The sequence below is a fragment of the Lepidothrix coronata genome, unplaced genomic scaffold, assembly GCF_001604755.1.
Source record: "Lepidothrix coronata isolate B3197 unplaced genomic scaffold, Lepidothrix_coronata-1.0 Scaffold190, whole genome shotgun sequence".
Lineage (NCBI taxonomy): Eukaryota > Metazoa > Chordata > Aves > Passeriformes > Pipridae > Lepidothrix > Lepidothrix coronata.
Window position 1 is genome coordinate 1,202,262 of NW_016690370.1, and position 25,933 is coordinate 1,228,194.

Sequence of the window (25,933 nt, forward strand, 5' to 3'; positions counted from 1 at the left end):
CCTTAATTTGAAGCAGATTAGTGGCTTTTTTTTCCCCCAGAGACAGGAGAGGGCTTGGATCCAGTGAGGATGAATGTGGCAGTCCCCCCATGGATCCATTCAGGGAGCTCTCAAACCTCATCCCAGAACATTTATTCCAAAATAATCTGTCTGCCACAGTGCCAGCCCGGCCCACACACATCCAGACTATTTATGAATGAGGAGAAAACACGGAAGAGCTGAGTCATGAGCACCAGAATGTCATTTCAGAAGAATAAAATTTAATTTTTATCTGAAAAAAAACTGCATACACATGTTCAGATCTGGTCAACCTTCACAACATGTCTTCGTTTCCAAACAGATTTGTGCTTTTAAGTTGCAGGACCTCACTGCAGCTTAATAAAGAAGTTAAGAGGGTTTTTTTATATCCTATAACTGTGCAATCATCATTTGAAAGCTATTTGCATTTTGCACCTCTCCCTTCTAAGAACAGCAGCATCAGCTGTTAGAGATGTGCAGCTGTAATTTATGATTTGGGATTTACATGTGATTGAGGTGTAGTGTGAAAACCAAACAACCTTTCATTGTTCCAGAAACTCCCCACGGGCAATGATTATAAATCTAATTTCTTCTTCAGAAAGGAGATCTCTTTAAGCCCTCAGACTTCCCTGCAGGTATTAAAATATTACTTCCACGCTGATTCCTCGATCATCTTCCCCTGGTGCTGACATGCACTTTGCTGCCTTGATGAGTGGGAACAGAAAGAAAAGGTCTTGGGTTTTATCAAATAAGGCAGGAGGGCACTGAAACAGAGCTGAGTTTGCTTCTTTCTGTCATCTTCACTAAACTGCAAGATTACATACAGTATTAAAAAAAAAAAAATAATTTCTTTTAGACCATCTGAACTCAGGTGCAACAACTTAGATGCAAAAAAGTTGGATTAAAGTTCATCCTCCTGTTGCTTTCTCTTCGAATTTCCTCTCCCATCCGTTAAAAACTAGAAGTCAATAACCAGCCAGGTGTTAGCACTCAAATCATGCTGGATATACTCATTTCTTTATATTCTGTAGCCTGGGCAGAGAAGCCATGGAGGTGTTTTTCCCCTGCACTGTGAACTTTGTGTATGATGAGTGTTGCACCCCTCAGCCATCGCAGTCTCTGCTGTTTTGCACATGCCAGAGTGATTAAATTAGGCTGCTGAAAGTGGTTGAAATCAGGCAAATGTGGCATTGCAGGTGATGTGCTGCCTGGGCTGGTTTCAGAGGGGCTGTGCAGGCAGGACCTCAGAGCCTCCCTCTGCTCCCCAGCTCCGGGAATGAAGCAAAGCCGTGTGTCGTGAGAGAAAACGGTGTTTTCCTACGTGCCAGAGTGCTTTGGAACAAACACACAACATTCCACACGAGCTGCTGGGGCGGGTTCAGTTCACCACGGACACGGTGCCGTCGGGCTGGGCCCCGAAAATCTGGGAGAAGAACTCGAGGGCCAGGCGGACGTGGATGGGCACGAAGACGTAGGCCGTGTACACCACCATGGCCACCACGGTCACCGTGATGGTGTGGAACATGGACTGCTCCCAGGGCTCCAGCACGTAGCTGCAGGTCACCAGCTGGTACTGGTAGTACAGCCAGTAGATATAGTCCTTCACCCGCTTCACATCCATCCTCAGCTCCTGGAGGTTGGGAGACGACCTGGAACGACAGGGAACTCCGGATTAAACTGCACTGGAAAGGCCTGGCACTGAACCAGGATGTGGTGACCATCATTTCAAGTTTGATATCACATGTGAGCATTGTATAAAGTGAATTTCAAGCAGAGGTAACACATCAGTGCCATCAGCAGCACAGGGAACAGTGTTGAGCTCTGCAGCTGCTTCTTGAATTTATCAAAGCTCTATCACTTGGACAGTCTCAATTCCCAGGGAAGCTGTGGCTGCCCCATCCCTGGAACTGTTCCAGGCCAGGTTGGACAGGGCTTGGAGCAGCCTGGGCTAGTGGAAGGTGTCCCTGCCCATGGCAGGGAGTGGGACTGGATGAGCTTTAAGGTCCCTTCCAACCCGGCCCATCCTGTGATTGTATGAATTCCCACATTCCAACTCTGAATGTATTTTTTTATTCATTCTGTTCTCAGAATTAAAACCACGTGAGCCCACAAAGGCACAGGGATCACATGGAAATCAGGGAAATAGGCATTTAAAAGGGAAAGCTTTGGATCAGCTTCCATAAATGTGGATGGCAGACAGATATGCCCTGGGATAAGGATGAGATTAAAAAACTGCTCTAAAACCCCCTGTGCTTCCTTCTGGTAATATTTTTTATTGTTCTGCAATTGTTGGGAATAAAAAAAAAGGGCAGGCTATGAAAGGGAGGGGAAAAAAAGTAACCTCAAATTGCAGAAGAAGTTTTTCCAGCTCACTCCAAAGAAATAAGAAACATTGCAGATTAAATGTATTTAATGCAAGTTACAAGTCTAGGAAAGATTTTCCTCTCAGGTGATACCTTTCTGCATTGTTCCCCGCTCCACGTGGAAAGGGGAGCAGTTGAGCAAGTATTAACTAGGAAATGGGTTTGCCTTCCATTGCTTATTGTTAAAATTGTTTTTTTGGCATTTTAAATAACCTTTAAATGCAGGCTAAAAACATATATTTCAAGAAAACAGAATGATAAGCAACTGTACGAGGCTTCCCAGAGGGACATTTTTATTTTGGGGGTTGAGTTTAAGGACACACGGGTCAGCTCCCAGGGAATACAGCAGATTTTCCTGCTGGAAAACCTTCCAGTGTATCATTTTTTTCCTACACTTCTGTTGCCTAAAATGCCAGGAACAGAGAGACTTGGACACATCACATCCCTCAGGCCTTGTGTTCGTAGCGAGTTTCGGGCACCAGAAATTTCCCGTCCCTCAAAACCACAAATAGTAAGGCAGCAGTGAAAAATTTGCAGCCTGTGATTAAAATAATGAGAGGCCACTGATACAGGCCAAAAACTATGACAGCACTCAGTGGTTTGCTGCTGTCCACAATATTCTGGTGGTTTGTGGGTATTTACCAAAGGGAAGACAAGGTACCCATACAAAGGATGCCTGGTTTGTTTTCTAACAGCTTTATTTTGATTGCTGGTGAGTAAATCTTTGTCTGGTGGGTGCCCAGCCAAGTGCACACACCTTGGATTGTGTTTCTCCATCTTTCTTCCCCTGGGTCACTGGTACTCTCACACCTCACTGTCTGGAGGTGCTGCAAGGTAGATTTGGGGGTTTTCCTTTTTCTCTGGGAAGGCAACAACCACAGGCTGACCTTAAGCCTGACTGTCTGACTGATGGACACTCCAAATGCCTGTCCAAGCTGTTGTTGAGAACCTGACTGTGTTTATTCCCCCTCCTCATCCATGTGCAGGCACCTCTCCCCATTTTCTCCTCCCATCCCTCAGGTTTCTGTCCAGATTTTTATGCAGCAACCTTTCTGTACTTGCCCCATCACCTCCCAACAAACACACCTTCCTTCCCACCAGCCTTTCTTCTGTGTCCTCCAACCATCAGTACCTTCCCAATATATCCTTTATTCCCCCAATTCTCATAAAGCTGTTCATTTCCTTCACTTCCATCTTTCCATATCTCCCAGACCAAGAAACTGCCTCCAGTGCTTTTGGGGGGGAAGATCACTCCCATTTTAAATCCAGCAATGACTGTCTTTGCTGGGAACAGTTTTACTTGCAAGAGTTCAGGCTGGGCAGAAATGTCACCACTGGTCCCTGTCCTGGCATGAATGGAAGATAATTTATTTTAAAGCAGAACTCAAGAGAGGCCTTAAAGCCTTGTAAATATTGCAAAGCCTTCAATAAAAATGGCACAGCTGGCAAACTGTGACTCCCTGGGAGCCAAAAGTGTCTCTATTTAGCCCCTGTGCAAAAAGAGCAGCATTTTCCAATGAAGAGGTTAAGCCCTTTCCTCTGCAATTGGAAGGAGAACGATAAGGGCCCTCTGATACTCTCTAGGATTAAGGTGTTTACACTGGGGTTAGACCTGTGCTAGTTAAACTCATACCTTTCTTGGGTAAATACCTGCTAATCCTGCCTGCTGCAAGGCTGGAGCACTGGCTGTGGGTGGCTGAGGCTCTGAGGCACCAGAGGTGCACATACACTTGTGTATCTCTGTATAGAGTTGGTTGAAGGAGCAGCCAAAGCCAGGAAAAACCTTCCCCAGGCTGATTTGCCTGATATTCAAGCAGGCTGCAGCCTCAGCACTATCACTTCCCAGGCTCTGCTGTCTTGGAGGGAGGCATGAATAAAGGATGAAGTCATTAAAATGATGAGCAGCCCTTTTCGATTTAACCAAAGACCTCGTCACACTTTCTTTCTCCAGCCTGGGGATTGTGTTTCCACTCAGCTCCACCACAAAGTCCAGCCTGTGCTTCTCTGCTTCTCCCAGTTCAGGGGGCAGGGGGATAACTCCATGCCCAGGCACTCGGGAACACCAGGAAAAACACACACTGTCCTAATGCAGAGGCTTTGTGGTTTCCTAATGAATGGCAGAGGCTGAGATAAGTAAAAGCCAAACAGTGAATTACAGAGTCCTCACCACTAACTCACCTCCACTGCATTTCATCTGCCCAGAGACCTTCTCTGATAGCAGAAGGGCAGCAGCACGAAGAGTGTTGCAGGATAATGACATTCCAGGTGCATAATTTATGAAGGAAAACATAGGAGGGAAAGGAAAAAAAAGGCACCTTGAACCAGCTGCTCAGGAAATGAGAGACCAGACTGCCCTGTGCCACAGACACCTCTGGGGAGGAACCCTGTTTGCATTAATTTGGGCCCAGTGTGGAGCGCAAGGAACAGCCCAAAGCTCCACACCTCCAGCAAGCAGCTTTCCCACCCAAATTACTTGTACAATAATCAAAGGGAATGGCAGATCACTACACAAACTTTTGAGGCTAAAAAAAATCTGTGTTTTCAGCAGGATTTGTCCTTCTACTTCCATTTTTAAGCATTGCTGTGTTTTATTATATTACTACTGTGACTCTGAGTTGAAAGAATCCTGAGTTATTCACTCATCAGTTCCCAAAATTCCAGAGCAGGAGGTAATTTGCTCTTATGCCATTTTAACTTAACACTGTCTGTCTGTAAATTTGGATTTAAACAATTGTGGAAATGCCTTTCTAGAGGCCATGGGACTGTTCCAGCCAGCTATGAGTGAAATGAAGAGAATTCACCTTCTCAAGCCATTAAGCAACATTCAGGTTATTTTCAGCAATTCCACCTCCAAGCCCAAAAAAAAAAAAAAAAGAACCAAACCCAAGAAGAGAAACCTGTAAAGCAGCTTTTATTGTTTTAAGTGGCTGCCTGATTTTCTTACTTGTTGATACATGCCTCTGATTAGGGCAGCTGGAAAGATAAATCATCATCAAAATGCCCCAAGTTTCATTTCAGAGCACGTCTAATCTCAAAAATTGCTTTATTAGTGACCTGGTGTCGGAGCTAATTGGGAGTTGGAACCTGGAGATGCCAGTGTAAGGGACTTTAATTTGGAATTTATGCTTTGAGCAGCTGGGATTTGGGGAATTTTGGTCATGGTATAAGTCCACAACTCTGACCCGTGGCCGGACAGCACCTGGTGGGAAATTCCTGTGGAAAGAAACATTCTTGGAGGGGAACTGGGATAGACTGGTTTGCAAAGAATGCTCGAGAAACACTGGACACCTTCAGCAGGAGGGGTTGGTTGAGTTACACATACAGAGAAAAAGGCTTTCCAACATATATTTAGGTCTAAGTTTATCTGGGAGGGGGAAAAACAAACCCTGGGAGTGGAGGTGGCCCCGTTCACAGAGTGCCTCTGGTGCTTTGAATGTAAAGTAGGGACAAGGAGAGAAGAAAAACAAGCAATCAATCAATCCACCCCAAAAATGCAAATATTTAATTGGCTAGAAATGAGCCATTTGCTAAATAACTGCTGTGATAGCACAGAAGCAAGAGTGGGTGGGTTTTGCAGCATCCTGAGGGATTCCTCTCCTGCTGAAGCTTAAATAAAATCCTGCCACGAGCCCCTGAGGGGGTTCCCAGTCCAACCACCCCCTGAGCACCCACATGTGGGCAGGTGCAACGAGGCAAAGTGCAATAAAATTGTTTTTAAGTTGTTTGCTATATAAATAATTGCAGCTATTAGAAGAGGAATGGGTAGTCACCCCCTTGGGGATTGAAGTAGAAATCCTTTCTGCAGGTTATTTAGCTGTTCTTTGTCATTTTATTGTGTTAAATGGGTTTGTTCTGCTGTAACTCAGAATATCCTGATTTATCCAAGGCACCAATCTTGTCCCTCTTGGAGGGGACAAGCCAATGTGATCCTGGGCTGAGCCCACTGATTTTGTGCAGGCAGACATCTCCAAATTTGTGCAGACAGACATCTCCAAGTGCAAATAGAACCATAAAGGGATTCCCATTCCCACTCCATCCTTCACTCCCTTTAATGTTTTATTCAGTGAGCACCAAGCACAGAGCATAAGGAATGAAATTCAGGTCCTGTGGACCAGCAGTGGGGAAGAAATTTCGCTGAGGCAGCAGCTAGTGCAGGGAATCCCAGGGACACCCTCAGCCTGTTCCTCTGGTGCATCCCTGCGGCTCCAATTCCTCAGCTCAGCCTAGAAAGCTGCCTGTTCCCTCCTGAGAAGCAGAAACCCCTCAGGTTACTGCAGTGCTTCCACGTGGATCTTTAAATGTCCCCTCGAGCTTGTTTTCACAGGGAGGAAACACCAGGCAGAAGATGTGAGTGAGAACAGCAGCAACAATCCCAAAGGAGGCCCCGTTAAAAATGCCTCGACATCCAGACTGTAATAAATAATTACAATTGATTTACACCCCACCTGTAATTCTGCAGTGCAGAGCAGCACTGAGGCAATCTCTGGTTCCTTTCCCTCAGCTTTCATCCTCCTGAATCAGCACCTCAGCACACTGGGTCCTGCATTCCTGCCAGCTCCTGTGCTCCAGGAAATGTGTGAGCTCCTGCTTGTGTCCCGTCCAACAGCAGGATAAAACTCTGAGCTGGTCAAGTTTTATTGCTCTACATGACTCAAACATTCTGCATGTGGGTGAACATGGTTTGACTGCTCCTGTGGGGTCTTCTGGATGAAAGAAATTCTTCCAGGAGTGGGAAAAATGCTTAAAAAGTATAAAGAGTGAGACAGAAAAGCATTTTTGGCCCCGTTTCTGCTTTCCCTTGCTCAGGAGAAAGAACTCCAGCATCTTCCTGATCTTTAAACACCAGCCCTCCTTCCTGCTGCCCTCAGTGGGAGCACAGAGGTGCTGTTTGGGTTCTTTTATATGTTACATAATGCACACAAGACCTTTTGCTCTTCGGGAAGACTTCCTTTTACCTCTGATGACTCCAAACAAGGCAGCAAAACACTCATGGAGTGGCAAAGCCACTCCTGCACAAAGTCTGGCCCAACTTCCTCATGTCCAGCTCTGACCCCAAACCTCCCCATCGTGTGCTGCCACGTCCATGCTCCTCCAGCAGCTCTTCTGGGCTCCCCAGGAGTGGTTTGGTGCTATAATTCAGCTCCATCCCTACCTGGAACACGTGGATTCTTGTCAGCCTGGGTGGAAGTATTTAACAATAAACAGTGGAAGGCAAATACCTAACTATTTTTTTGTTGAAATGGCAAATTTGCTCCTTCAGTTGAGCTGAGCACACAGATGGGGGGTATTATGGCCCACAATGGTGTGGGAAGTAATTTTAAATGTGATGTACAAACTGTTGACCCTGGGGAAAGCAGCACCCACAGGGACTTCATTTGGAGAGAGGCTCCCAACCATTCAATAACAGAACAGAGGTTGAAAGCAGTTAAAGTTTAGACTGATTTCATGCCTTACCTACCCCTGCAAGCTGTAGGCTGCTCCTAGCAAAGCCACATTGCTGAATAAATCAACTCCCCCTAACTTTGCAGCCTGGCTGATTTATCAGTCCACTCTCCTGTCTCTACTCAGGCAGAGGAAGGAGGAGATGCAGCTTCTCTGCAACAACAACAGCCTTGGAGCAGCTCTGTCCCATTTTCTTCCAAGGCCAAATTAATTTTTCAACAATTTTTCCGTTCTTCCCTCCTCTGAAGTTTCCTCAGTCATTTCCTTACATAACTATCTGCTCCTTAAATCTATGCACAAATCCCTTCCTTTCCAGCTTCCTCTGGGCTGAGCATGTTTTGGGCTCCAAGTCCTCCCCCTGTGACAGGACTTGAACCTTGGAGCAGAACTGGTGAGCAGCTCTGCCAGGGCACACAGGTGAACTGGCAACTTGAAATCCCGGGAAAAGCTTTCCCTGTATTTTCAGGGCAAGCAGAGTTTAGGACAGACATGGTTTTGAACTAAACTGATTCCCAAAAAAAACCCCTCAAATTTGTAACAAGAGACCAGCACCGGGTTTAAATTGCAAATACTCAAAAATTGAGAGTTCTCAAAGAACTGTTGCAGGAACATCTTAGAGAGGGTTTGGTGAGGTTTTGCCTTTGCTCTTGGTGGCAAACCTTAGTTCCTGCAAGACTTGTGAGATTTGGGACATCATCTACATCCTTCAAGAGGACTTTAAAGATCTTCAAGTTCAGAAGGCTGTGTAAACACGTCACTCTCCAGACAAAATAGCTGAGGTGTTTGGGGTCTAAAAAAAGATTTACTTCCGATTGCAGTTCTTATTTTATTCAGACTTCTTTGCTTTGCTCTGAGTCATTTCTGAAGCAGCTGAAAATAACAGCTGCTCTTGGGTTATGTGTAATATGAGAAGGTGAGTATTGTCAGAGTAATGACAGGTATTAGTGGGAAACAGGGACCAAACTCTTGTGCAAGTGCATCTCCTTGGAGATCTAATGCAGGGAAGGAGAGTTGCACCACAGCAGCCCGAAAGGGGAAAAGAAAAAATGAAGTGAGATCCCTGCAACAGATAAGAAGGAAAAAGGGAGACTCACATTTTTCACAGAAACTGATTTAACCCCATAGGTGTAGGAAGGAATGATTTCCCTCACAGGCCACTTCATCCCTGTGAGCAAACAGGTCTGACCACAGAAAGCTGTTGATACAGAATATCCCTAAAATGAGGGCAAAGCAAAGCCACCCTTAATTTTTGGAGAGGAGACACAAGGAACCCTCCAGTCAGACAGCAGGGCAAGACAAGGCTCTTCAAAGCTGCAGCACTCCGTGGTGCTGAGCCCTGAAAAGCAACGAGTGGGGTCCCCTCTGGGTGGACACAGCCAAGCACTGTGTTCCATCCCAACCCCCTGGGCTCCTCTGCTCCCAGGGTGCTGGTTTTGGGAATGTTCACTTAGCTCTACCCCAGCAGCAAGGCCAGGCTTGAGGTACAGACACAGCACAAAGGAAAAGCTTGATAAAACCTGGCTTGGCAGGACCCAGAGCAGAGCCAGGGATGGTTATCAGCCAGCTGGAGCACTGTGTCCTGGTGCTGTGCACTGCACCACATGTCCTGGATGCTGTTGGGACACAGGGAACATGGAACAAGCATTCCTGTGGCCCTGAGCTGCTCCCCAGATGCTGTTTCCCCACATCTCCCATTCCAGCTGGAAAAATGTACAGGCTTCATGCAAAGCTTCCCTGTTTTCCCCCACCAAACCTGCACCATCTAGAAATCACTCCAAGGACTCGTGGAATTGCTCTCAAAACATAGTTATTTGTACCATACTCATGATATCTGTGAGAAGAAGATAAAGAAGCATCTCAATTCCTAAAGCATCAAAATCCACAGTCCACAAAGTACCTTGTGCTGACTAAGCAGAGCCTTTATTGCAGGGATTCTCTTCCCTGCTATCCCAGCTCCAACAGGGCGGTAGATCTGGCACCTGCTTCCCCCTGAAGGATTACTGGGAGCCACCAGCAACTCTAAGAAAACCAAAGAGCAAAAACCTGCAAGCAGTGAGTATTTCTGAGCAGCACAGTCACCTTCCCTCCTCCATTCCCCTGTTCCCACCTTTGTGTTTCTGGGTGTTTGGTTTGCAGTAACCCCCTGCCAAGGCAAACCATCCTCCAACAGCTGCACCAGCCACAACACCTGGAAACCCCCGACTGCAGCAACGAGTCACAGAATCACAGGATGGTTTGGGCTCCAAGGGACCTCGAAACTCCTCTCGTTCCAAGGGAGCATTTTAAGCCCAGGGGGACCTTGCTGAGGCTGTAGGTCAGTCCCTAACGCCACCACCACCTTGAAGGCAGCACAGCACAGCAAACCCCCTGAGGCTTCACCGCTGCTCCCGGGCCTTTCCCCCCGCGCTCCTTACCGAGCCTCTGGAGACCCTCCGGGCCAAGGTCACCGGCCCCGGGGTGCGGGGATGCTCCGGGGCGCGCCTCCGCCGCGATGCCCTTGGGCGAGCGCAGCTGAGCGGGGACTGAGCCCGGGCACCGGGCCGTGCGTGGGTCCTGGTGCGGGGACAGCGGGCTGGGGGACAGCGGGCTGCGGGAACACCGGCGCTCCGGGATGCGGGCGCTCCGGGATGCGGGCGCTCCGCGGCCCCGCACCGCGCTCACCTCCGCGCCGCGCACCGCGGCTCCCCAGCCCGGCGCTGTTTAAATACCCCCCTCTCTCCCTCCCTCTCTCTCTCCCTCCCTCCTGAGCTCCATCCCTCCCTCTTTCCCTCCCTACCTGCTCGGCTCCTCTCGGCCGCGGCCCCGGGGCCGCTCCCGCCCCGCCCGCTGCCGCAGCCGCTGCGCTGGGGCTTGCGGCGTTCGGGGGGTGGGAGGAGCGGGGCCGGGCCTGGGGAATGCCGTGGGATGGAGCCGGCTGGCACCTCCGGCACGCCGGCTGTTTCCCTGGAGCGCGGTGTTTCCCTTGGACCCGGCGGCTTTTCCAAGCGCCGGCGTCACGCGGGATGCGGGGAGCGCAGGGAGCGCGCACCGGCTGCGCCAAAGCTGCCCCGCGCAGACCTGCGGGCACTGAGAGCCCTTCACATCGCGCCCAGACCTTGGAACATATCTGTTTTTAGTGTAGTTTGCGGCATAGCGGGGGTGCGAAGGGCTGCCCGGGGGCCGCAGGTGACTGGGAGCATCCCGGCTCCAAAGGGATGGGTGGGAAGGACCTGAGCGAGGTGCTGCGGCGCGGCTGGGAAACACCGGGCGTGGAGAGAGGGAAACGGGTGTGTGTGTGTGTGATAGCACCTTTTATCAGGTGTTTCCAGAAAAGAGAGATATGGATGGGCAAGTACTTACAGGACTTTATCTGAAATGCTGTGAAATGAATGATGATAACCATGAGGCTCGGTTTTCTGTAGTTTATTCTGTCCCAGAGATAAAAAAGCAGGATTTGATGTCCTGCTCACTACCAAACAGCTACTTAGGAACTCAAATTTGCAATATAAGTGAGAAATAAAAACAACAAACACTTTATTCAGTTTTCCCATGGGGTTGGACTCAATGATACTTGTAGATCCCTTCCAACTCAGCATATTCTGTGATTCTGGGTGAATTCCAGGTACAATCTCATTCACTAAACAAAGTCATCCCAGTGGGACTTGGGGTCACCTCCCTCACAATGGGGCCACCGTGTCCTTGTTCTGGCAGCCAGTGATGAATTCTAACCACAAAAAAGCCATAAAGGAATGCAAACTGTTTCAAAGGGCCTGGTGTAACTGCTGGTATTAAAGCTGCTCTTTTAATATTTGAACACATTTTTAATGATGCTTTAAAAATGCTCTTTCCTCAGTTAATGCCTTTAAAAGGCACTGCACAAACAGAGCTGCACAGGCAACAAAGGGGTGATCAGGATGTGATGTTTTCCTTCCCAGCTGGTGCAGTGAGAACAGAGCCTTCTTCTGCTCTTTTTATGGATGTTGACCGTGGAACTGATGCTTGCTGAGTCTTTGATCTTAAAAAATACTTATGCAGAGGCTTTGTTTTAAGTTTTCAAATAGCTGTGTCCCTTCCTAGCTTGCAAAAGCACCCTGGGTTATCAGGGTACCTGCTCCACACAACAACTTTAGCTCTAGGTATTTTAGGAGACTGCTTGGGGTGATTTTTGAAGAGGTGTTCACAAATAACTGTCCCACACTCTCATTATCATCCCTGTGATCTGTTACTGTCTTGTTTCAAGTCTTCCTGCTGATGGTCACAGTCATTGAAACTTAGAATTGTTTAGATTGGAAAAGCCCTCCAAGATCATCAAGTTCAACTACTAACCCAGCACTGCCAAGGCCACCACTGACCCATGTCCCCAAGTGCCACATCCACAGGGCTTTTAAATCCCTGCAGGGATGGGAACTCCCCCCCTGCCCTGGGCAGCTGTGCCAGGGCTGGACAACCCTTTCTATAAAGACATTTTCCCAATATCCAACCTGACCCTCCCCTGGCACAGCTGGAGGCCGTTCCCTCTCCTCCTGTCCCTTGTTCCCTGGGAGCAGAGCCCGACCCCCCCGGCTCCCCCCTCCTGTCAGGGGGTTGCAGAGCCAGAAGGTCCCCCCTGAGCCTCCTTTTCTCCAGCTGAGCCCCCCCAGCTCCCATTACACTTGTGCTCTGCCCTTTCACCCATCAGCTGCCCTTGCCAGTTGGTTTAGAGGCAGGTTCAGTGTGTCTATAAATGTTTCACTCTTGCCTTTAGACACACACAGTGTCTTATCAAAAGGAGAAGGATTTGCCTTACAATGAATTACAGATTTGCTGATAATCAAACGTTGTTTGCCTTGAGACCAGACAGGGCTGCAGGTGCCCTGCCAAGTGTTCCCAGAGGGAAGAACTTCACCAAGTCAGAACTGACTGAATTCAGGATTACTAACTCTTTTATGAGAAGTAGGACAGGGTTTAATCTAAAGGAGGCTGGGTTTGATTTATCATCCACTGCTGCTGAGACATGGAAGGCTCTTTCCCTTCACCCACTGTTTCCCCCCTGAGCCTCTTGCTCCTGCCAGGTTCCTGCCTGACTCAGGAGAAGCCTCTCAGCTTGCCCATGAAAGAAATGAAAAGCAAAGCAATGAAAGGGGAACAAAAAAAAGGAAATGAAGAATTAACTGTTCTATTAGACCAGCTGGAGCAGCAAGGGTTTGAAAAGGAGAGGCTTTGTGTGGTCTCATAAATACATTTAAAAACACATCTAACCCTTGCATTTACCAGCTGCAGGATGGCTCATGGAGCTCCCTCTGCCCTGAGCAAAGGAGCCAAAAATCCTCCCAATGCCTTAAAATCAGGCCTATACCTTAAAAGATGAGTGTAACCCCTAAGCTAGGTCTGGTTGTGAACTTCCTTGGGGTTACCAGCCTCCTGCTCCAAACCTTCTGGAAGCTCAGCCTTCTCTAAAAATGCTTGTCATGGTAAAAATCAGACCAGAGCTGTTACCTCAATAAAGTAGATAAAAAGAAAGGAGTTTGTTTCCTTGTCTCCCCAGGGGCTGCAGCTCTGGAAGATCTGCTCTCTTCCTCATTTGGCCACTGGGGATTTGTGTTAATTATTACTGGGGATTGAAGCCCTTGGCTTTTGCTCCTGCAGGAAACATCCAGCTCATCCCTCGAGACAGGAATAAAATCCCACACCTGCCATAAAGGCTGTCAGAGCATTCCTGAAGTCAAAACTATGATTTGTAATATTTTGTGAGCCTTTAGGCTCTGTCACACCCTGCTGCAGAAACACTTGCCAACAGGCAGGGTTCTTCCAGCCCGGATCACCAGGGGCTGGGTTGGACACTGGGTGGCTTTGGATGTCAAATATTGACTAAGTCGTGTCAAGGTGCCACAATGGTGCTTTTAGTTACTCCTTTTCCTGGTCTGCACCTGTCTGCTGCAGGTGGGAGATCTGAAACTTCACTTTCTTCCATGTAGTCTCATTTTGGGTAAGTTTATTTGAATTTTGACAGCTGGAGGAAAATAACTGCAAGGTCCTCTGAAGGCCTGGTTACCTCAAGTCATGGAATCACTGAATGATTTGGGTTGGAAGGACCTTAAAGATCATCTTGTTCCACCCCCTGCCACAGGCAGGGACACCTTCCACTAGCCCAGGTTGCTCCAACCTGGCCTTGGACACTTCCAGGGATCCAGGGGCAGCCACAGCTTCTCTGGGCAACCTGTGCCAGGGCCCCTCCACCCTCCCAGGGAAAGATTTCTCCCTAATCTCCAAAACTTTCAACCTGAGTTGACCCGAGGATGTTCCTTCAAACCCAGCAGAACAACAGGCAGAACTCTTTTCATTTTTCATTTTTCAATATCTGGATGTATTCTTCAGATCTTTTCTACCTAGTCAGGCTGCCTTGATGAACAGAAAGGAAACTCCCAGAGTAAGCATGGAATTTGTCTGAGTTTGCAGAATATTCCTGTAAAAGGCTGGGATGCTGGGCAGAGGTGATGCCGTAGCTAAACCTCCCATTATTGTGTTGTTAATTGTGCTCCTAACTAATTTGGTGTTACTCTTCTCATTCAGCCTGCCAAATTAGAGGACAACCTTTTATCTAATGACAGGGCAGATAAAACAATCACCTCTCTGGGGGTGTGTGACAACCGTTTAAGGGTGATTATCTCTCCAAGTGATGACACCACACCTCTCTGGAGCTCCTGTTTTGGGGATTATCTCTCCAAGTGATGACACCACACCTCTCCGGAGCTCCTGTTTTGGGAGTCCCTTCAAAGGTACCTGTAAGGCAGGAAAGGCTGGGTGGGACACTGGTGGCCAAGGCTCATCCTGTCTTCTGGTGTGATTTCTTTTGGAATTTTGTTCAGTTTCTCCAGTCTGAGAAATTCTGTTGCACAGGAATCTGCTTATATACATCTATATCTACATCTATATCTATATCTGTATCTATATCTATATCTATATCTACATCTATATCTATAACTATATCTATCTATATCTATATTTATATCTATATCATGTAGTGAATTTGTAATTATTTATAAGCAGCCTTGTCCTCATGAATCTCAGCCTTAACTGGTGTTCTGGGGTAACTCTGCCAGGACCCAGCTAGAGGAGGAGCTGGGTGGCATTCTGGTATCGGGAACAAGTAATTAGAAGGAAAAGGATTAATCAGCTTTAAGAATAAGGGCTGGGCAGGATCTACAATCCCGCTTGAGTCACATCTTCACATCTCTCTCAGCTCCCTGGCCAATATTAAATTGCTACAGCCACTTTATTGCTCTGTAGAAGCAAGTGTGAGACCTCCTGTTAGGATTGGAATCTCGTTGTTGAGCTGGAGATCTGAACATGTCCACACTCACACCCTCACAGGTAAATCCCCATCCCATGGCTGTGGCAGAGAGCACCTGCTTTGCTCCTCTAACCCATCCCAAAGTGTTTTAGAACAAAAAAGAAGGTGCTTCGGGAGTTTAAAGTTTCCCTGTGGAGAAACCAGCCTTGTTCTGGGGTGGTCTGGAAGGAACAACCTGGTGAACAGCAGTTTGGAGTTGCTGGAGAAGTTTTTCACCTGGAGAAAGCCCTTTGTCATCAATCCTACTCACTCTAATACCAGTTTGCCAAGGGAAATTTTCTTAAAATGACCAATTCTTACCAAATTTGGGGGGGATTGTTTTGTTTTTCCTTATATAAATTGACCATATGGGTGCAGTGTTTGTTGCTCTCAATGGAAACAAGTTTGAACAGTGTGGGTCTCACAAACACCTGATTTTTCATGTTTTATTTATTCACGTGCACACAGTGTTGAGAAAATTCCATTATGGAGGCTGTTCATAAGTTATCCTGGGAAAATGATTGTGTTATCCTGTTGTGCTTGCCTTGGACTGATCAGGGTGCAGGGCATGATGTGGGAGGGGATGATTAGGGCTTAGGACTGGGATGTTTGGAAAAGACTCTCAGGCACAGAGTGGAATTCTTGGCGTTCCCCTGTGCAGGGCCAGGAGCTGGACTGGATAATCCTTGTGGGTCCCTTCCAAGTCCGGATATTCTGGGATTCTCTGGCTGTGCTTCGGCTGTAAAGCCATCCCTGGCAGGGCTGTTGGCAGCTCCTGGAGTGCCCTCTTGTGCTGAGCCTCAGAAATCCGTCCCACTGAAGCACATTTTGCTCTTTGTCCCCTTTCAAGGGAGAAATTAGAGATGAAAAGGGAGTAACTTTGCTCCTTTTCTAATCTTGGCGTGATTCTTGGTGGGATTTTTGGGGCTGACCAGTGCAGAGCCAGAAGCTGGACTTTGATTTTTGTGGGTCCCTTCCAACTCAGCATATTCTGTGATTCCAATCAGAAGGTCTAAAAAAATACAGTGTATTTGTATTTTTATTTAGAATTTATTTATTATTATAACTTTTTATTATTATTATCCAATCCCCTGTTTATTCTTTCAGAGATATTTTGCTGCCTCTGCTTCTGGGTGAAGTGCAGAGGAGGTGGAGAGTATTAGGTGTATTCCAAAGAAATCAGTGGGAATCTTTCCCCTGACTGTAGTGTTGATCCAAAGCCCCTTGCAGGCTGTTTGTATGTCAAAAATAAATATTCTCTCCCTATCCTTTGCTTTTTAATTCTGTAAATACTCTAAACTGCCCAGCATTTTGAGTCCAGCACACACACACATTATTTTGTTCCCAGGTTTTTTCCTTCCTGCCATGATTTTAAGGTACTGTGTGACCTGTGCTGTAACTCTGCTTTAATACAAAGTGTGTATTTGTCAGAGCCAAGAATTTGGGTTAAAGGGAATTAGATATTTCCATTTCCTTATTTCCAAGGCGTGTTGCAACAGCTCCTGATGTCAAATCCCCTGCAAAGGAGTCTGTACCACCTGTGTCCACACTGTGGGGCAGGACAAGATTCTCTGTGAGTTAAATCTGCTGCTTTGGAGATCTCTAAGTCCTTTGGCTCATAAGATGCTTATTAATATATGGACCATGGATTTCCCAGGGTTAAAATAACGATTTCAGTGGTTAATGTGGAGAAATGAGTTCCCAATTAAAGTCTTTGCTAACAGAGAGGACTTTGCCTTGGCCAGGCTGTCTGTGCCTGACATGAGGCGTTGCCACCTCTTGGGCAGGTGCAGCTGGGATGTGAATTTGTTTAAAACCTGCAATAATTAAAGCTTGGTAGTGTAGCTGAGGAACTGGGAAAGCTCTGAGTCCATCTCTGAGTTTGGTATCCCAGAATTTCAGTCTGTGCTGTTCCTACATTTACATCTCAGCACTGGCAAGGGCACAATCCGACTCAGAAGTCAGAAACACAGTTATTTCTTTGTACAAAGCCTTCCCTGAGAGTTGGTACTGGAGACAAGGAGGGAAACAATCCCAGCCCTGGCTATGAGCAAAGGCAGGGCTATTGAGGATCTTTTGTTTCCCAAACACACAAGGCAAACAGCATTCCCAGCAAAGCCGGGTCTCCGTGACATCCCTGCCCTGGCACACAAAGGGAGACCGGGGTGAAAAAGGGGAGCCAGGTAATTTTATCACTTTTTACCTTTGGCTCTGTCGAGTTTCCAGAGGAGCACAAAGGAGGTGTTTCTTAGCCTGGGGTAGAGGCACCTGCAGGTCCTGACAAAGGAGCTCCTGGAACAGGGCTTGGAGTGGGGCTGTGCTCCATTCCCGGGGTGACACCCCAGGGAATGTGTTTTACACTCCAAAAAGGCTTCAAAAACCAGCCCCAGTGTGGGAATTCAGCCCACAACTCACGTGCTGGAATTCTGCTCTCTCCCATAAATCTCTACATGATCCTGGTGTTTGAAATGTGCATTTAGGGGCTCCCAAAATGACTGACTCCTTAGAATGGAATGGGCACCGTGAAGTTCTTGCAGTCCTTAAATAACTCCCTAAATGGGTATTTTTGGGGAATGGGAGCTTTTGGATCTTTCTGGCCATTACACTTTAAAGGGCAATAAATATCTATTTAGGTGCAACTGTGCTGCCATCCTGCAGATTTATGGAATTTGAAGCAACATATGGTGGAAGGTTTGTGGGATCACTGGCACAGACCGATGCAGGGTTTTTCCCATTTCATTTTCCCCGTGATATCTGAATCATAATAACATTAAATGTAATGATACTGATCATTTCATTCCTTTGCATCCACTGGAAATCCCTATGGCTGTATTTTTCTGCACTCAAGCATTTAAAATCCTACACGAGGAACATCTCCTTTCTTTACACACGTGACTTGTTTAATTTCTACACCACGCAGGATTTAAAGTTCTCATCACAAATGAACTCCCTCTCCCCCAAATTTAAGCTGAAAACAGAACAACTCTAAAAGCAAAATCCAAAGATATTTTTCTTTCATTTTTAGGGTTTTTTTTCTGTCAAGCATTTAATTCCTAATTTGGTCATGGGAAAAAAATTACAAACTAGAATCCAAAGTTACTTTTAATAAGTGGAATTTAACAATTCTCACCCTTCTGTTGGTAAACCAGGATACAGTGGGAAAGGAGGAAAACAAGGGGGCCCTGGACAATGAGGACCAAAAAGAGAAAATGGGAAAAAAATTGAAATTATATCTTGGACTGATTAATTATCTATTCCACTGCTCATATAGAAATACTCCCTCCCCTAATCAGCAGCACAGCAGAGAATTTTCTCTTCAGTCTGTTTTCTGTTTGGCTCAATTGTTTTGTGATAATGAACAAAGAAAACCAGAACACGCTGCAGTGTTTCAGAAAATCAGGTTATTGGGGGATGTGTGTGGGAGGGGCTCTTCCAGGAGGCTGCTAAATCCTGGGAAATCTGTGAGAAATGGGAATTGTGATTTCACACGGGAACATTAACTTCCTTTTAACACTTTTTACTCAGCTCAAGCACAATTTAATTCCACGTTACCCACTTCTTTGTGAATATTCTCTTTCCCTGTTTGCCTACCTGAGCATTAATACTTAAATTACCTAATATTGCCAAACTGGCTTCTTTTCTGTGCTGCTTTGGTTTTCACTCTTTTCTCCTGGATCCTGCTCAAGCAAATGGACAAATTCACTCTGAGCCTGGTGGTACCACGTGAGGTTAAAGAAGAGCTTCCCTAAATCCCCAAAAACTGGTGCTGGGGAAGGATCCCAAACCCATCCCATGTGAAGAGCAGTCTCCCAGCCCAGGGAGGTGTTTGAATGTCCCCAGGTATCGATGTCACCTTGCTCCTTTCAGGGGACTTTGCCAATCCCCCCCTTCTCTCCTGTGCTGGCTCTTATTGGCCACGGGAGCAGCTGTTCCCCAAATAAAACTGATTCTCTCCCAAAATAAGATTGTCTTGTTCCAAGTGCCATGGAGGGGGGGTTTTCCTGGGAGCAGGAGCGTTTATAAGGTAGGAGAGAGCACACCCTGGTTGTTCAGGCTTCAGGAGGGGTATTTGCAATGAACTTGTAGAATTTAAGACGTAGTAGCAGTGGAATTTGACCCCAGAAAAATGACTTGCTATAAAGAATCTATGGCTGCATGAGGACTGGCTTTTTTCCTCTCCCATATAAGGACTAGAAATAATTAAATAACAGAAAATGCAATCTTGATATCTAAATAATCTCCCTGGTATCTAAAACTGGCAGAATGGGGTTAAATACCTGTTGTGAACTGGAATATCTAAATACTTGAATTTTAGGGAGCAGATAAAAGAACTAGTATATTATTCCCATGTTATTATGGGACAGATGTAAACAGTCAGGAGATATTTAAATGCAATTAAATATAGATGTACTGAGTGAGGTGGCACTGCAGCAAAGTTTAATTCTTCCTGCTTTGTGTCCACCCTGAACCAGAATCTTTCCTAGTGGGGGGGATTCAAAGGAATGATTTTAAATTCAGTGGTGATGAGTTAATGGAAAGAAAAAGTCCAGAATTTCAGTTTTATTCAAATGCTTTTATATAGAATCACAGAATGGGTTGGAAGAGACCTTAAAGATCATCTCATTCCAACTCCCCTTCCATGGGCAGGGACACCTTCCACATATGAAGAATAATTATTTTAGGAACAGTCTTGCCCCTTATAATGAAAATCTGTTTAATGATTCCTTGCTCTGAGCATGTTATTTTTTAAACAGACCAGTAAGGTATAATTTTGTTATTAATTATGTTTTTCCAGTATTTAACAGCAATCCATAATTCTGACTATTTAACTGGAGTGTGTCTGGTTTAGAGCTTTGCAGCAGAAGTGGGGTGTGACAGCGAAACAGAAATTATTGGGGTTTGAGAACTGATTTACCACTTCCCATAAAGTTACTTGATCTTTAAAGTCATAGGTTCTTTCTGTGTGGAAATTATGTTTTTTTTTTTTTACTTATCTCCAGCAGTGGCAGGACACTCCTGCATGAGTGTGTTGTTCAAAAGGAGAATTTTATCTTTTACTGGAGCTGAGGGGGTGAAGAATGTGTTGAATGGCAACAGTGACCACTGGGCATTTTATGTGGATATTGAGTTTTCCACTACATGATTTGGTTTTTGTGAAAATGGAAAAAAAGAAAATCACCACCCTTTCCTCTAAAACTGACTTCTTAAAGATGGAAAGATTCTAATCCTGCAAATGTCTGACTTGGAATGGGATGTCCTTTTGCCCCCTGGATGGCAGGGATAGTTGGAATACCTCCTGGAGACCTTCTCATGCACTGAAGTGCCGTGACTGAAGGGAAGGTTGGGTTACAGGTTCAGCAAGAAAGGGACTCTGTTCTGTTTGTATTTACAGCTTTAAAAAAGAAACAAAGATGCTTTTTATGACAAGTCATCTGAGAGGCATCACCTGTTCTATAGGAAAAAAATAATGTCTTTTTACTGTGTTCTTTCTTCCTGGTTCAGCTGAATCAACACCTTAAAAATCAAAAGAACAGATGTGATAGTTTGCACTAAAAATATGGAAGTCTAGAAAATCAGTCAGAAAAAAAATCAAGGTGAAATTTTTTGAATATTTGGTGCTTGATGCTTTGATTCCAAAATACTTCATTTTGGGAAACTTGATGTGTCATTTTGTTTCTATTTGTTCTTTTGGAGCAAAGCTTTATATAAATTGTGCAGTTGGGTAGGACTCTGAAATCATTACTGATTTCTATTTGTATCCTTCCAGTGCTTAAAGGGGGCTTGCAAGAAAGTTTGGGAGAAACTTTTCAGAAGAGCATGGAGTGATAGGACGAGGGGGAACTGCTTCAAAGTGAAAGTGGGATAGTTTAAGTTAGATATTGGGAAGAAATTCTTCCCTGTGAGGCCCTGGCACGGGTTGCCCAGAGAAGCTGTGGCTGCCCCAGCCCTGGAAGTGTCCAAGGCCAGGTTGGAGCAACCTGGGTTGGGGGAAGGTGTCCCTGCCCATGGCAGGTCCAGGTCCTTTACAACCCAAAGGTCCTTTAGGTCCTTTAAGGGACCTTTTGTTCTAAGGACCTTTAAGGTCCTTTAAGGCTTTAAGGTCCTTTACAACCCAACTTGGCCCTGGACACTCCCAGGGATGGGGCAGCCACAGCTTCTCTGGGCACCCTGTGCCAGGGCCTGCCCACCCTCACAGCCTCAAAGCTCAGTCCTGTGGCTTTGTGGGGCAGAGGCAGAGGGTGTTTTGGAGGAATTATTGTTGTGTTTGTGTTTTCCCACAGCTGCCAGGATGTGGAGCTCCTTGGGGCCTGTCTGGGCGTTCCTGGCTCTGGCCGTGGCCGTGCGCGCGGGGCTGAAGGTGACTCCGGCTGTGAAGTACACGAAGCCAAAGCCCCCACAGCTGGTGGCCTCTCGCCCCCCTCCCACCCTTCTCCCGGGGAAAATCCCGGTCCCGGCAGCTCCGGGTGGAGCTGAGTCACCCACCCCGAGCCGAGGGGCCACCACCATCTTCCCCTTTGAGAACTACACCCTGGACACGGCCGAGTTCTTCTTCAACTGCTGCGACTGCTGCCCCCCTTCCGCGGGGCCCCGGGGGCTGCCGGGGGAGCAGGGACCCCCAGGTATGGGGATCACCCTCTCACTGCCCTCACGGACACCAAATCAAGGAGCTTTTCCTTCGAGAAATGATTCGTGTGGGAAATGAGGGGAGACCTCACAGCAATCTGCAGCTTCCTCGTGAGCAATGGAGGGGCAGCACCATCTCTGCTCTGTGGGCACCAGGGAGAGCACCCAGGGAATGGCTGGAGCTGTGCCAGGGCAGGGTCAGGTTGGATCTCAGGAAAAGGTTCTTCCCCCAGAGGCTGGTTGGGCACTGCCCAGGCTCCCCAGGGCAGTGGGCACAGCCCCAAGGCTGCCAGAGCTCCAGGAGGGTTTGGATGATCCTCTGGGACACAGGGGGTGACAGCCTGTGCAGGGCTGAGGGTTGGACTCCATGATCCATGGGGATCCCTCCCAGCTCAGGATGTTCTATCATTCAATGCAATACTGAATGTGATCCCACCTTGCGTAAATCCAGAGCAAAAAAGTGCATTCTGGTCACATCCCAGGAGTTATAAACCACCAGAGCGAGTGGGAAGGCCCCCAAAAAGAGCTCCCTCCCATGGGATCACACTGGTGTGGGACTCGAGCAGAGCCCTGTCCCCCATCCCTGCTGGCAGGTGGCCACGCTCTTCAATTCTCTGTCCCTGTGTCTGAGCCCTTGGGAGTCACAGATTTACTTTCCCAGTCACTCCAACCATGGCTTTGTGAGCCTCAAAACTACCTTGGAGTGGTTTTGCATCTTTGCTGAAGGTTTGTAATAAACCCCTCTCTTTTTTTCCCCTCTTTTTTTTTTTTTTTTTCCCACTGGAAAAGAGGAAATTAAGTACAGGAATAATTTTGGGTTTGAGCCCAAAAATAAATAAATAAAGGACCTCTCACAAGAGGCAGCTCTTTATAAATATTTCATAAAACACACTTTGTCTCTTCTTTCTACTGCTAAAATACACCTTATAGAGCACCTCATTCTCAGTCTGCTCGAATGAATAGTGCATTAGTCTGCAAACGTTCACTTTAAAAGCACTAATATTGGAAAGAGAAACTGTTCAGCCAAAGAAAGGTGGTAAAATCATGAAATAATTCTCCTTTAATACAATGTACTCCAGAGATTCTCACTTCCCAGGGCTCGGGAGGGATTGGCTGATGGAAGTTTTAGTGGCTGCAAAGGGAGTTTGATTTCTTATGTCTCTGGAGTGTTGATGGAAAAGTCCTTGGGATGATTGAAGTTGCCATAATCTGCTCCCAGACATTCACTGGGAGTCTCTGAGATTCCCAGGTGGATGTAAAAATGAAGGAAAGATTGGAGTCAGCTTCCTTGCCTTTCAACCCATCCTTTCTGCAGCAAGGAACTGTCAGCCAGGTGCCACTTTTGTATTTGCAGACTTAATTCTCTTTAAGGAGAGGGGCAATTCCGAAGCAATGGGAGCTCCTTAGATGCACTCAGGTATTAAAAAGTGATCACTTCTGAAGTTTCATCACTGTCTGAGCTCCCGTGGCTCTGAGGCAGCTCAAAGTTGGTTTTAAAAAGTCTTTAACTACGGCCAAGGGTGAAATGCAGAACTGTAAGATTTGCACTGGTTGTATGATGTCAAATAAAACACCCAGAGGGATGGAAGCCCCTTCCACACACTCCCCAGTGCCAGGTTGCTCAGCAATTATTGCATATGTTGTTTATAAAGTGAAACCTTTGAGTTACTAAGATAATTTTGTTCATGTGGTTGTGTTTCAGGTCCCAAGGGGGACAAGGGAGATGATGGTCTGCCAGGTCTGCCAGGAGCTCCAGGCCCTCAAGGTCCAAAAGGTTCTAAAGGAGAGAGAGGTAAAGCAAATGCTGTTGTCCTCATCCAATACCGCAAAATTTAAAGAAACCATATTTTTCCAAGAGAAAGAAGTGTCCTGATAGGGATTGACACCTGGAGAGGTTTAGGGGGCATTAGTGCAGGGGCAACAACTCAGGTGCATGTTCAGGTGGTATAAGAGCAGCTGCTCATAAAGATATCAATGGATATCCTTGTTCTGAATAATTTAAAAACTGAGTTCAATTTGCTTTGGATGAGGGACATGAGTGGGAAAATCCATCATGGAAGCAGGTGTAGAAGCTGCATTTCAGTTGAAGTGTCTCAGGCAAAATAATTTCAGCTTAGATGGAGAGCAGTTATCACCCATCGGGAATGACCAAAAGGAAAGCCTGCCCTTCATTTTGGGCTTGGAGCAGCTGATTCCTGTCCCACACACCTCTGGCAGGATCCCGTGGTTGCCTTGGGTTGTGGAGAATCCCACAGCAAAGCTGATACAGGGCTTCCAGCAGCAGAGTGCTGAGCTGTTTAGTCAGCCTTTTAGGCCTTGATTCACTTCTGGAACAAGGCTTTTGGCAATCCTGGAGTGAGGAATGCTGTCACCTTCTGCATCTTGCTGTTAAGCAGCAGGAACTGCCTCCCAGTGAGGCAGAAATCCAGCACAGAGTGAGATGGTTCTTGAGGTGTGAGATTCAGCCGAGGTTTCTGACGGGGTTTCTTGCAAACACACACTGCTGGTGTCTGTTCTGTCAGGGAAGTGAGGGACACATGGAAATGGTCCCAATGGATTGATTGCTGTGTGATAATTGCTGGCTGCAGACACCAGCACCGAGTAATGAATTTGTTAATGGTGGAATGTTCTAGGAGGAAAAGGGGAGCAAGGCGAGCGAGGAGCGAGTGGAAATCCCGGTTATCCAGGCAAACCTGGGCTGCAAGGTACGTAACATGGGCTGGGAAACCAGGAATGTTGCCCTGACCTTTCCCTTTGCTGTCTCTGTCTCCAAAACAATCCAACACTGTTGGTGTTTTAATCTTCCTTTCCCCCTTACTTTTCCCTGTTCCAGGTGAAGCCGGAGCCAAAGGCAATAAGGGCAACTACGGCTTCCCTGGGCTGAAGGGACAAAAGGGGTCCAAAGGGGACACTTGTGAGAACGGGACCAAAGGAGCCAAGGGGGACAGGGGGGATCCCGGAGACCCAGGAGTGGTGGGAGAACAGGGTGACAAAGGGGAAAAGGGAGACACGGGGGAGAAGGGCTACTGTGGGGAGCCGGGGGGGAGAGGGGCGAAGGGAGACAGAGGGGAAGGGGGGACCAAGGGGGAAAAAGGGAGCAAAGGGGACACGGGGGCTGAGGGGATTCGGGGGGTGGACGGAAAACAGGGAGAAAAGGGTGAGCGAGGAACTAAGGGTGAGAAAGGGGACCTGGGCCCTGCCGGCATGATGGGACCTACCGGTCCCAAGGGGGTGGCGGGCACCAAGGGGGGCCGGGGGGCGCCGGGCAAGAAGGGCTCGCGCGGGGCCAAGGGCGCCCGGGGCGACCCCGCCAAGGCCCCGAGATCGGCCTTCAGCGCCGGGCTGTCCAAGCCCTTCCCTCCCCCCAACGTGCCCATCAGGTTTGACAGGGTCCTGTACAACGAGCAGCGGGATTACAACCCTTCCACCGGCAAGTTCAACTGCTCCGTGCCCGGCACCTACGTCTTCGCCTTCCACCTGACGGTGCGCGGGCGGCCGGCGCGCGTCGGCCTCGTGGCGCGCACCAGGAGGGTGGCCAAGGCCAGGGACACCGTCCACGGGCAGGAGATCGACCAGGCCTCCTTCCTGACCATCCTGAAGCTCGGTGCAGGAGACCAGGTGTGGCTGGAGGTGGCGCGGGACTGGAACGGGGTCTACGCGGGCGCGGAGGACGACAGCGTCTTCACGGGCTTCCTGCTCTACCCAGATGTTCTCGAGGTCCTGAGGTAGAGTTAGAGGAGAAGGTGTCTTCTGTCGAGTGCAGATACCCTTCCAGAAGATTTGTAACGAGGAGATTAGGCCTTGTTTCGCTTAGGAAGCCTTTCCTGCCTAAGAAAAAAATACCTTTCTCAAAGATAATTTGGATGTTTTCTCCTCTTGCGTTCCAGAGGAGAGTATTACAGTCTCTGTGGTGGAAGGAGAGATAAACTCACACCGGCTACAGGGGAGGGCCTGGCAAAGATAAAAAAACCCTAAAGAGAATAGGAGGTGCTTTTTGCAGCACTGCTAGGAGTTTTTCCCTTGTAAGTCCAGTGTTCTGGACTTTGGAATAAATTTTCCAGAACTCCTTCCACTGCTTGGCATTTTGGGGGTACCTGTGTGTTTTCTTACTTCACAATGTCACTAGAAAACAGGATTTTCCCTGTGCCTGTGAGAGGAGAAATGGGCATCAGTTGGTTTAGTGGCTGCTTTTCACAAT

General features: G+C 47.4%; 2 protein-coding genes across 3 annotated transcripts; one reads left to right on the forward strand and one right to left on the reverse strand.

The window, feature by feature from the left end:
• Positions 1-396: 396 nt before the first annotated feature.
• SPTSSB (serine palmitoyltransferase small subunit B) lies at positions 397-10,658 on the reverse strand. 2 transcript variants are annotated; one of them, XM_017831408.1, is made up of 2 exons: positions 10,600-10,658; positions 397-1,667 (listed from the first exon to the last, which is right to left on the reverse strand). In XM_017831408.1, the coding sequence occupies exon 2, from the start codon at positions 1,637-1,639 to the stop codon at positions 1,397-1,399; it is 243 nt and encodes an 80-aa protein (XP_017686897.1). In that variant the 5' UTR covers positions 1,640-1,667; positions 10,600-10,658; the 3' UTR covers positions 397-1,396. The 2 variants fall into 2 exon arrangements, with proteins under 2 accessions (XP_017686897.1, XP_017686898.1); XM_017831409.1 differs by lacking the exon at positions 10,600-10,658 and adding an exon at positions 10,238-10,343.
• Positions 9,851-25,933, forward strand: OTOL1 (otolin 1). The gene is made up of 5 exons (XM_017831407.1): positions 9,851-9,875; positions 21,393-21,731; positions 23,438-23,527; positions 24,369-24,440; positions 24,569-25,933. Exons 2-5 carry the CDS (start codon positions 21,401-21,403, stop codon positions 25,462-25,464), a joined length of 1,389 nt encoding a protein of 462 aa, XP_017686896.1. The 5' UTR covers positions 9,851-9,875; positions 21,393-21,400; the 3' UTR covers positions 25,465-25,933.

Bases quoted from the DNA above. Each gene is read 5' to 3' on its own strand.
- OTOL1 (XM_017831407.1), top strand. From the start codon at position 21,401: ATGTGGAGCTCCTTGGGGCCTGTCTGGGCGTTCCTGGCTCTGGCCGTG. The intron at 21,732-23,437 runs GTATGGGGATCA...GTTGTGTTTCAG, and splicing joins GGGGGAGCAGGGACCCCCAG to GTCCCAAGGGGGACAAGGGA. The intron at 23,528-24,368 runs GTAAAGCAAATG...GGAATGTTCTAG, and splicing joins AGGTTCTAAAGGAGAGAGAG to GAGGAAAAGGGGAGCAAGGC.
- SPTSSB (XM_017831408.1), bottom strand. From the start codon at position 1,639: ATGGATGTGAAGCGGGTGAAGGACTATATCTACTGGCTGTACTACCAG.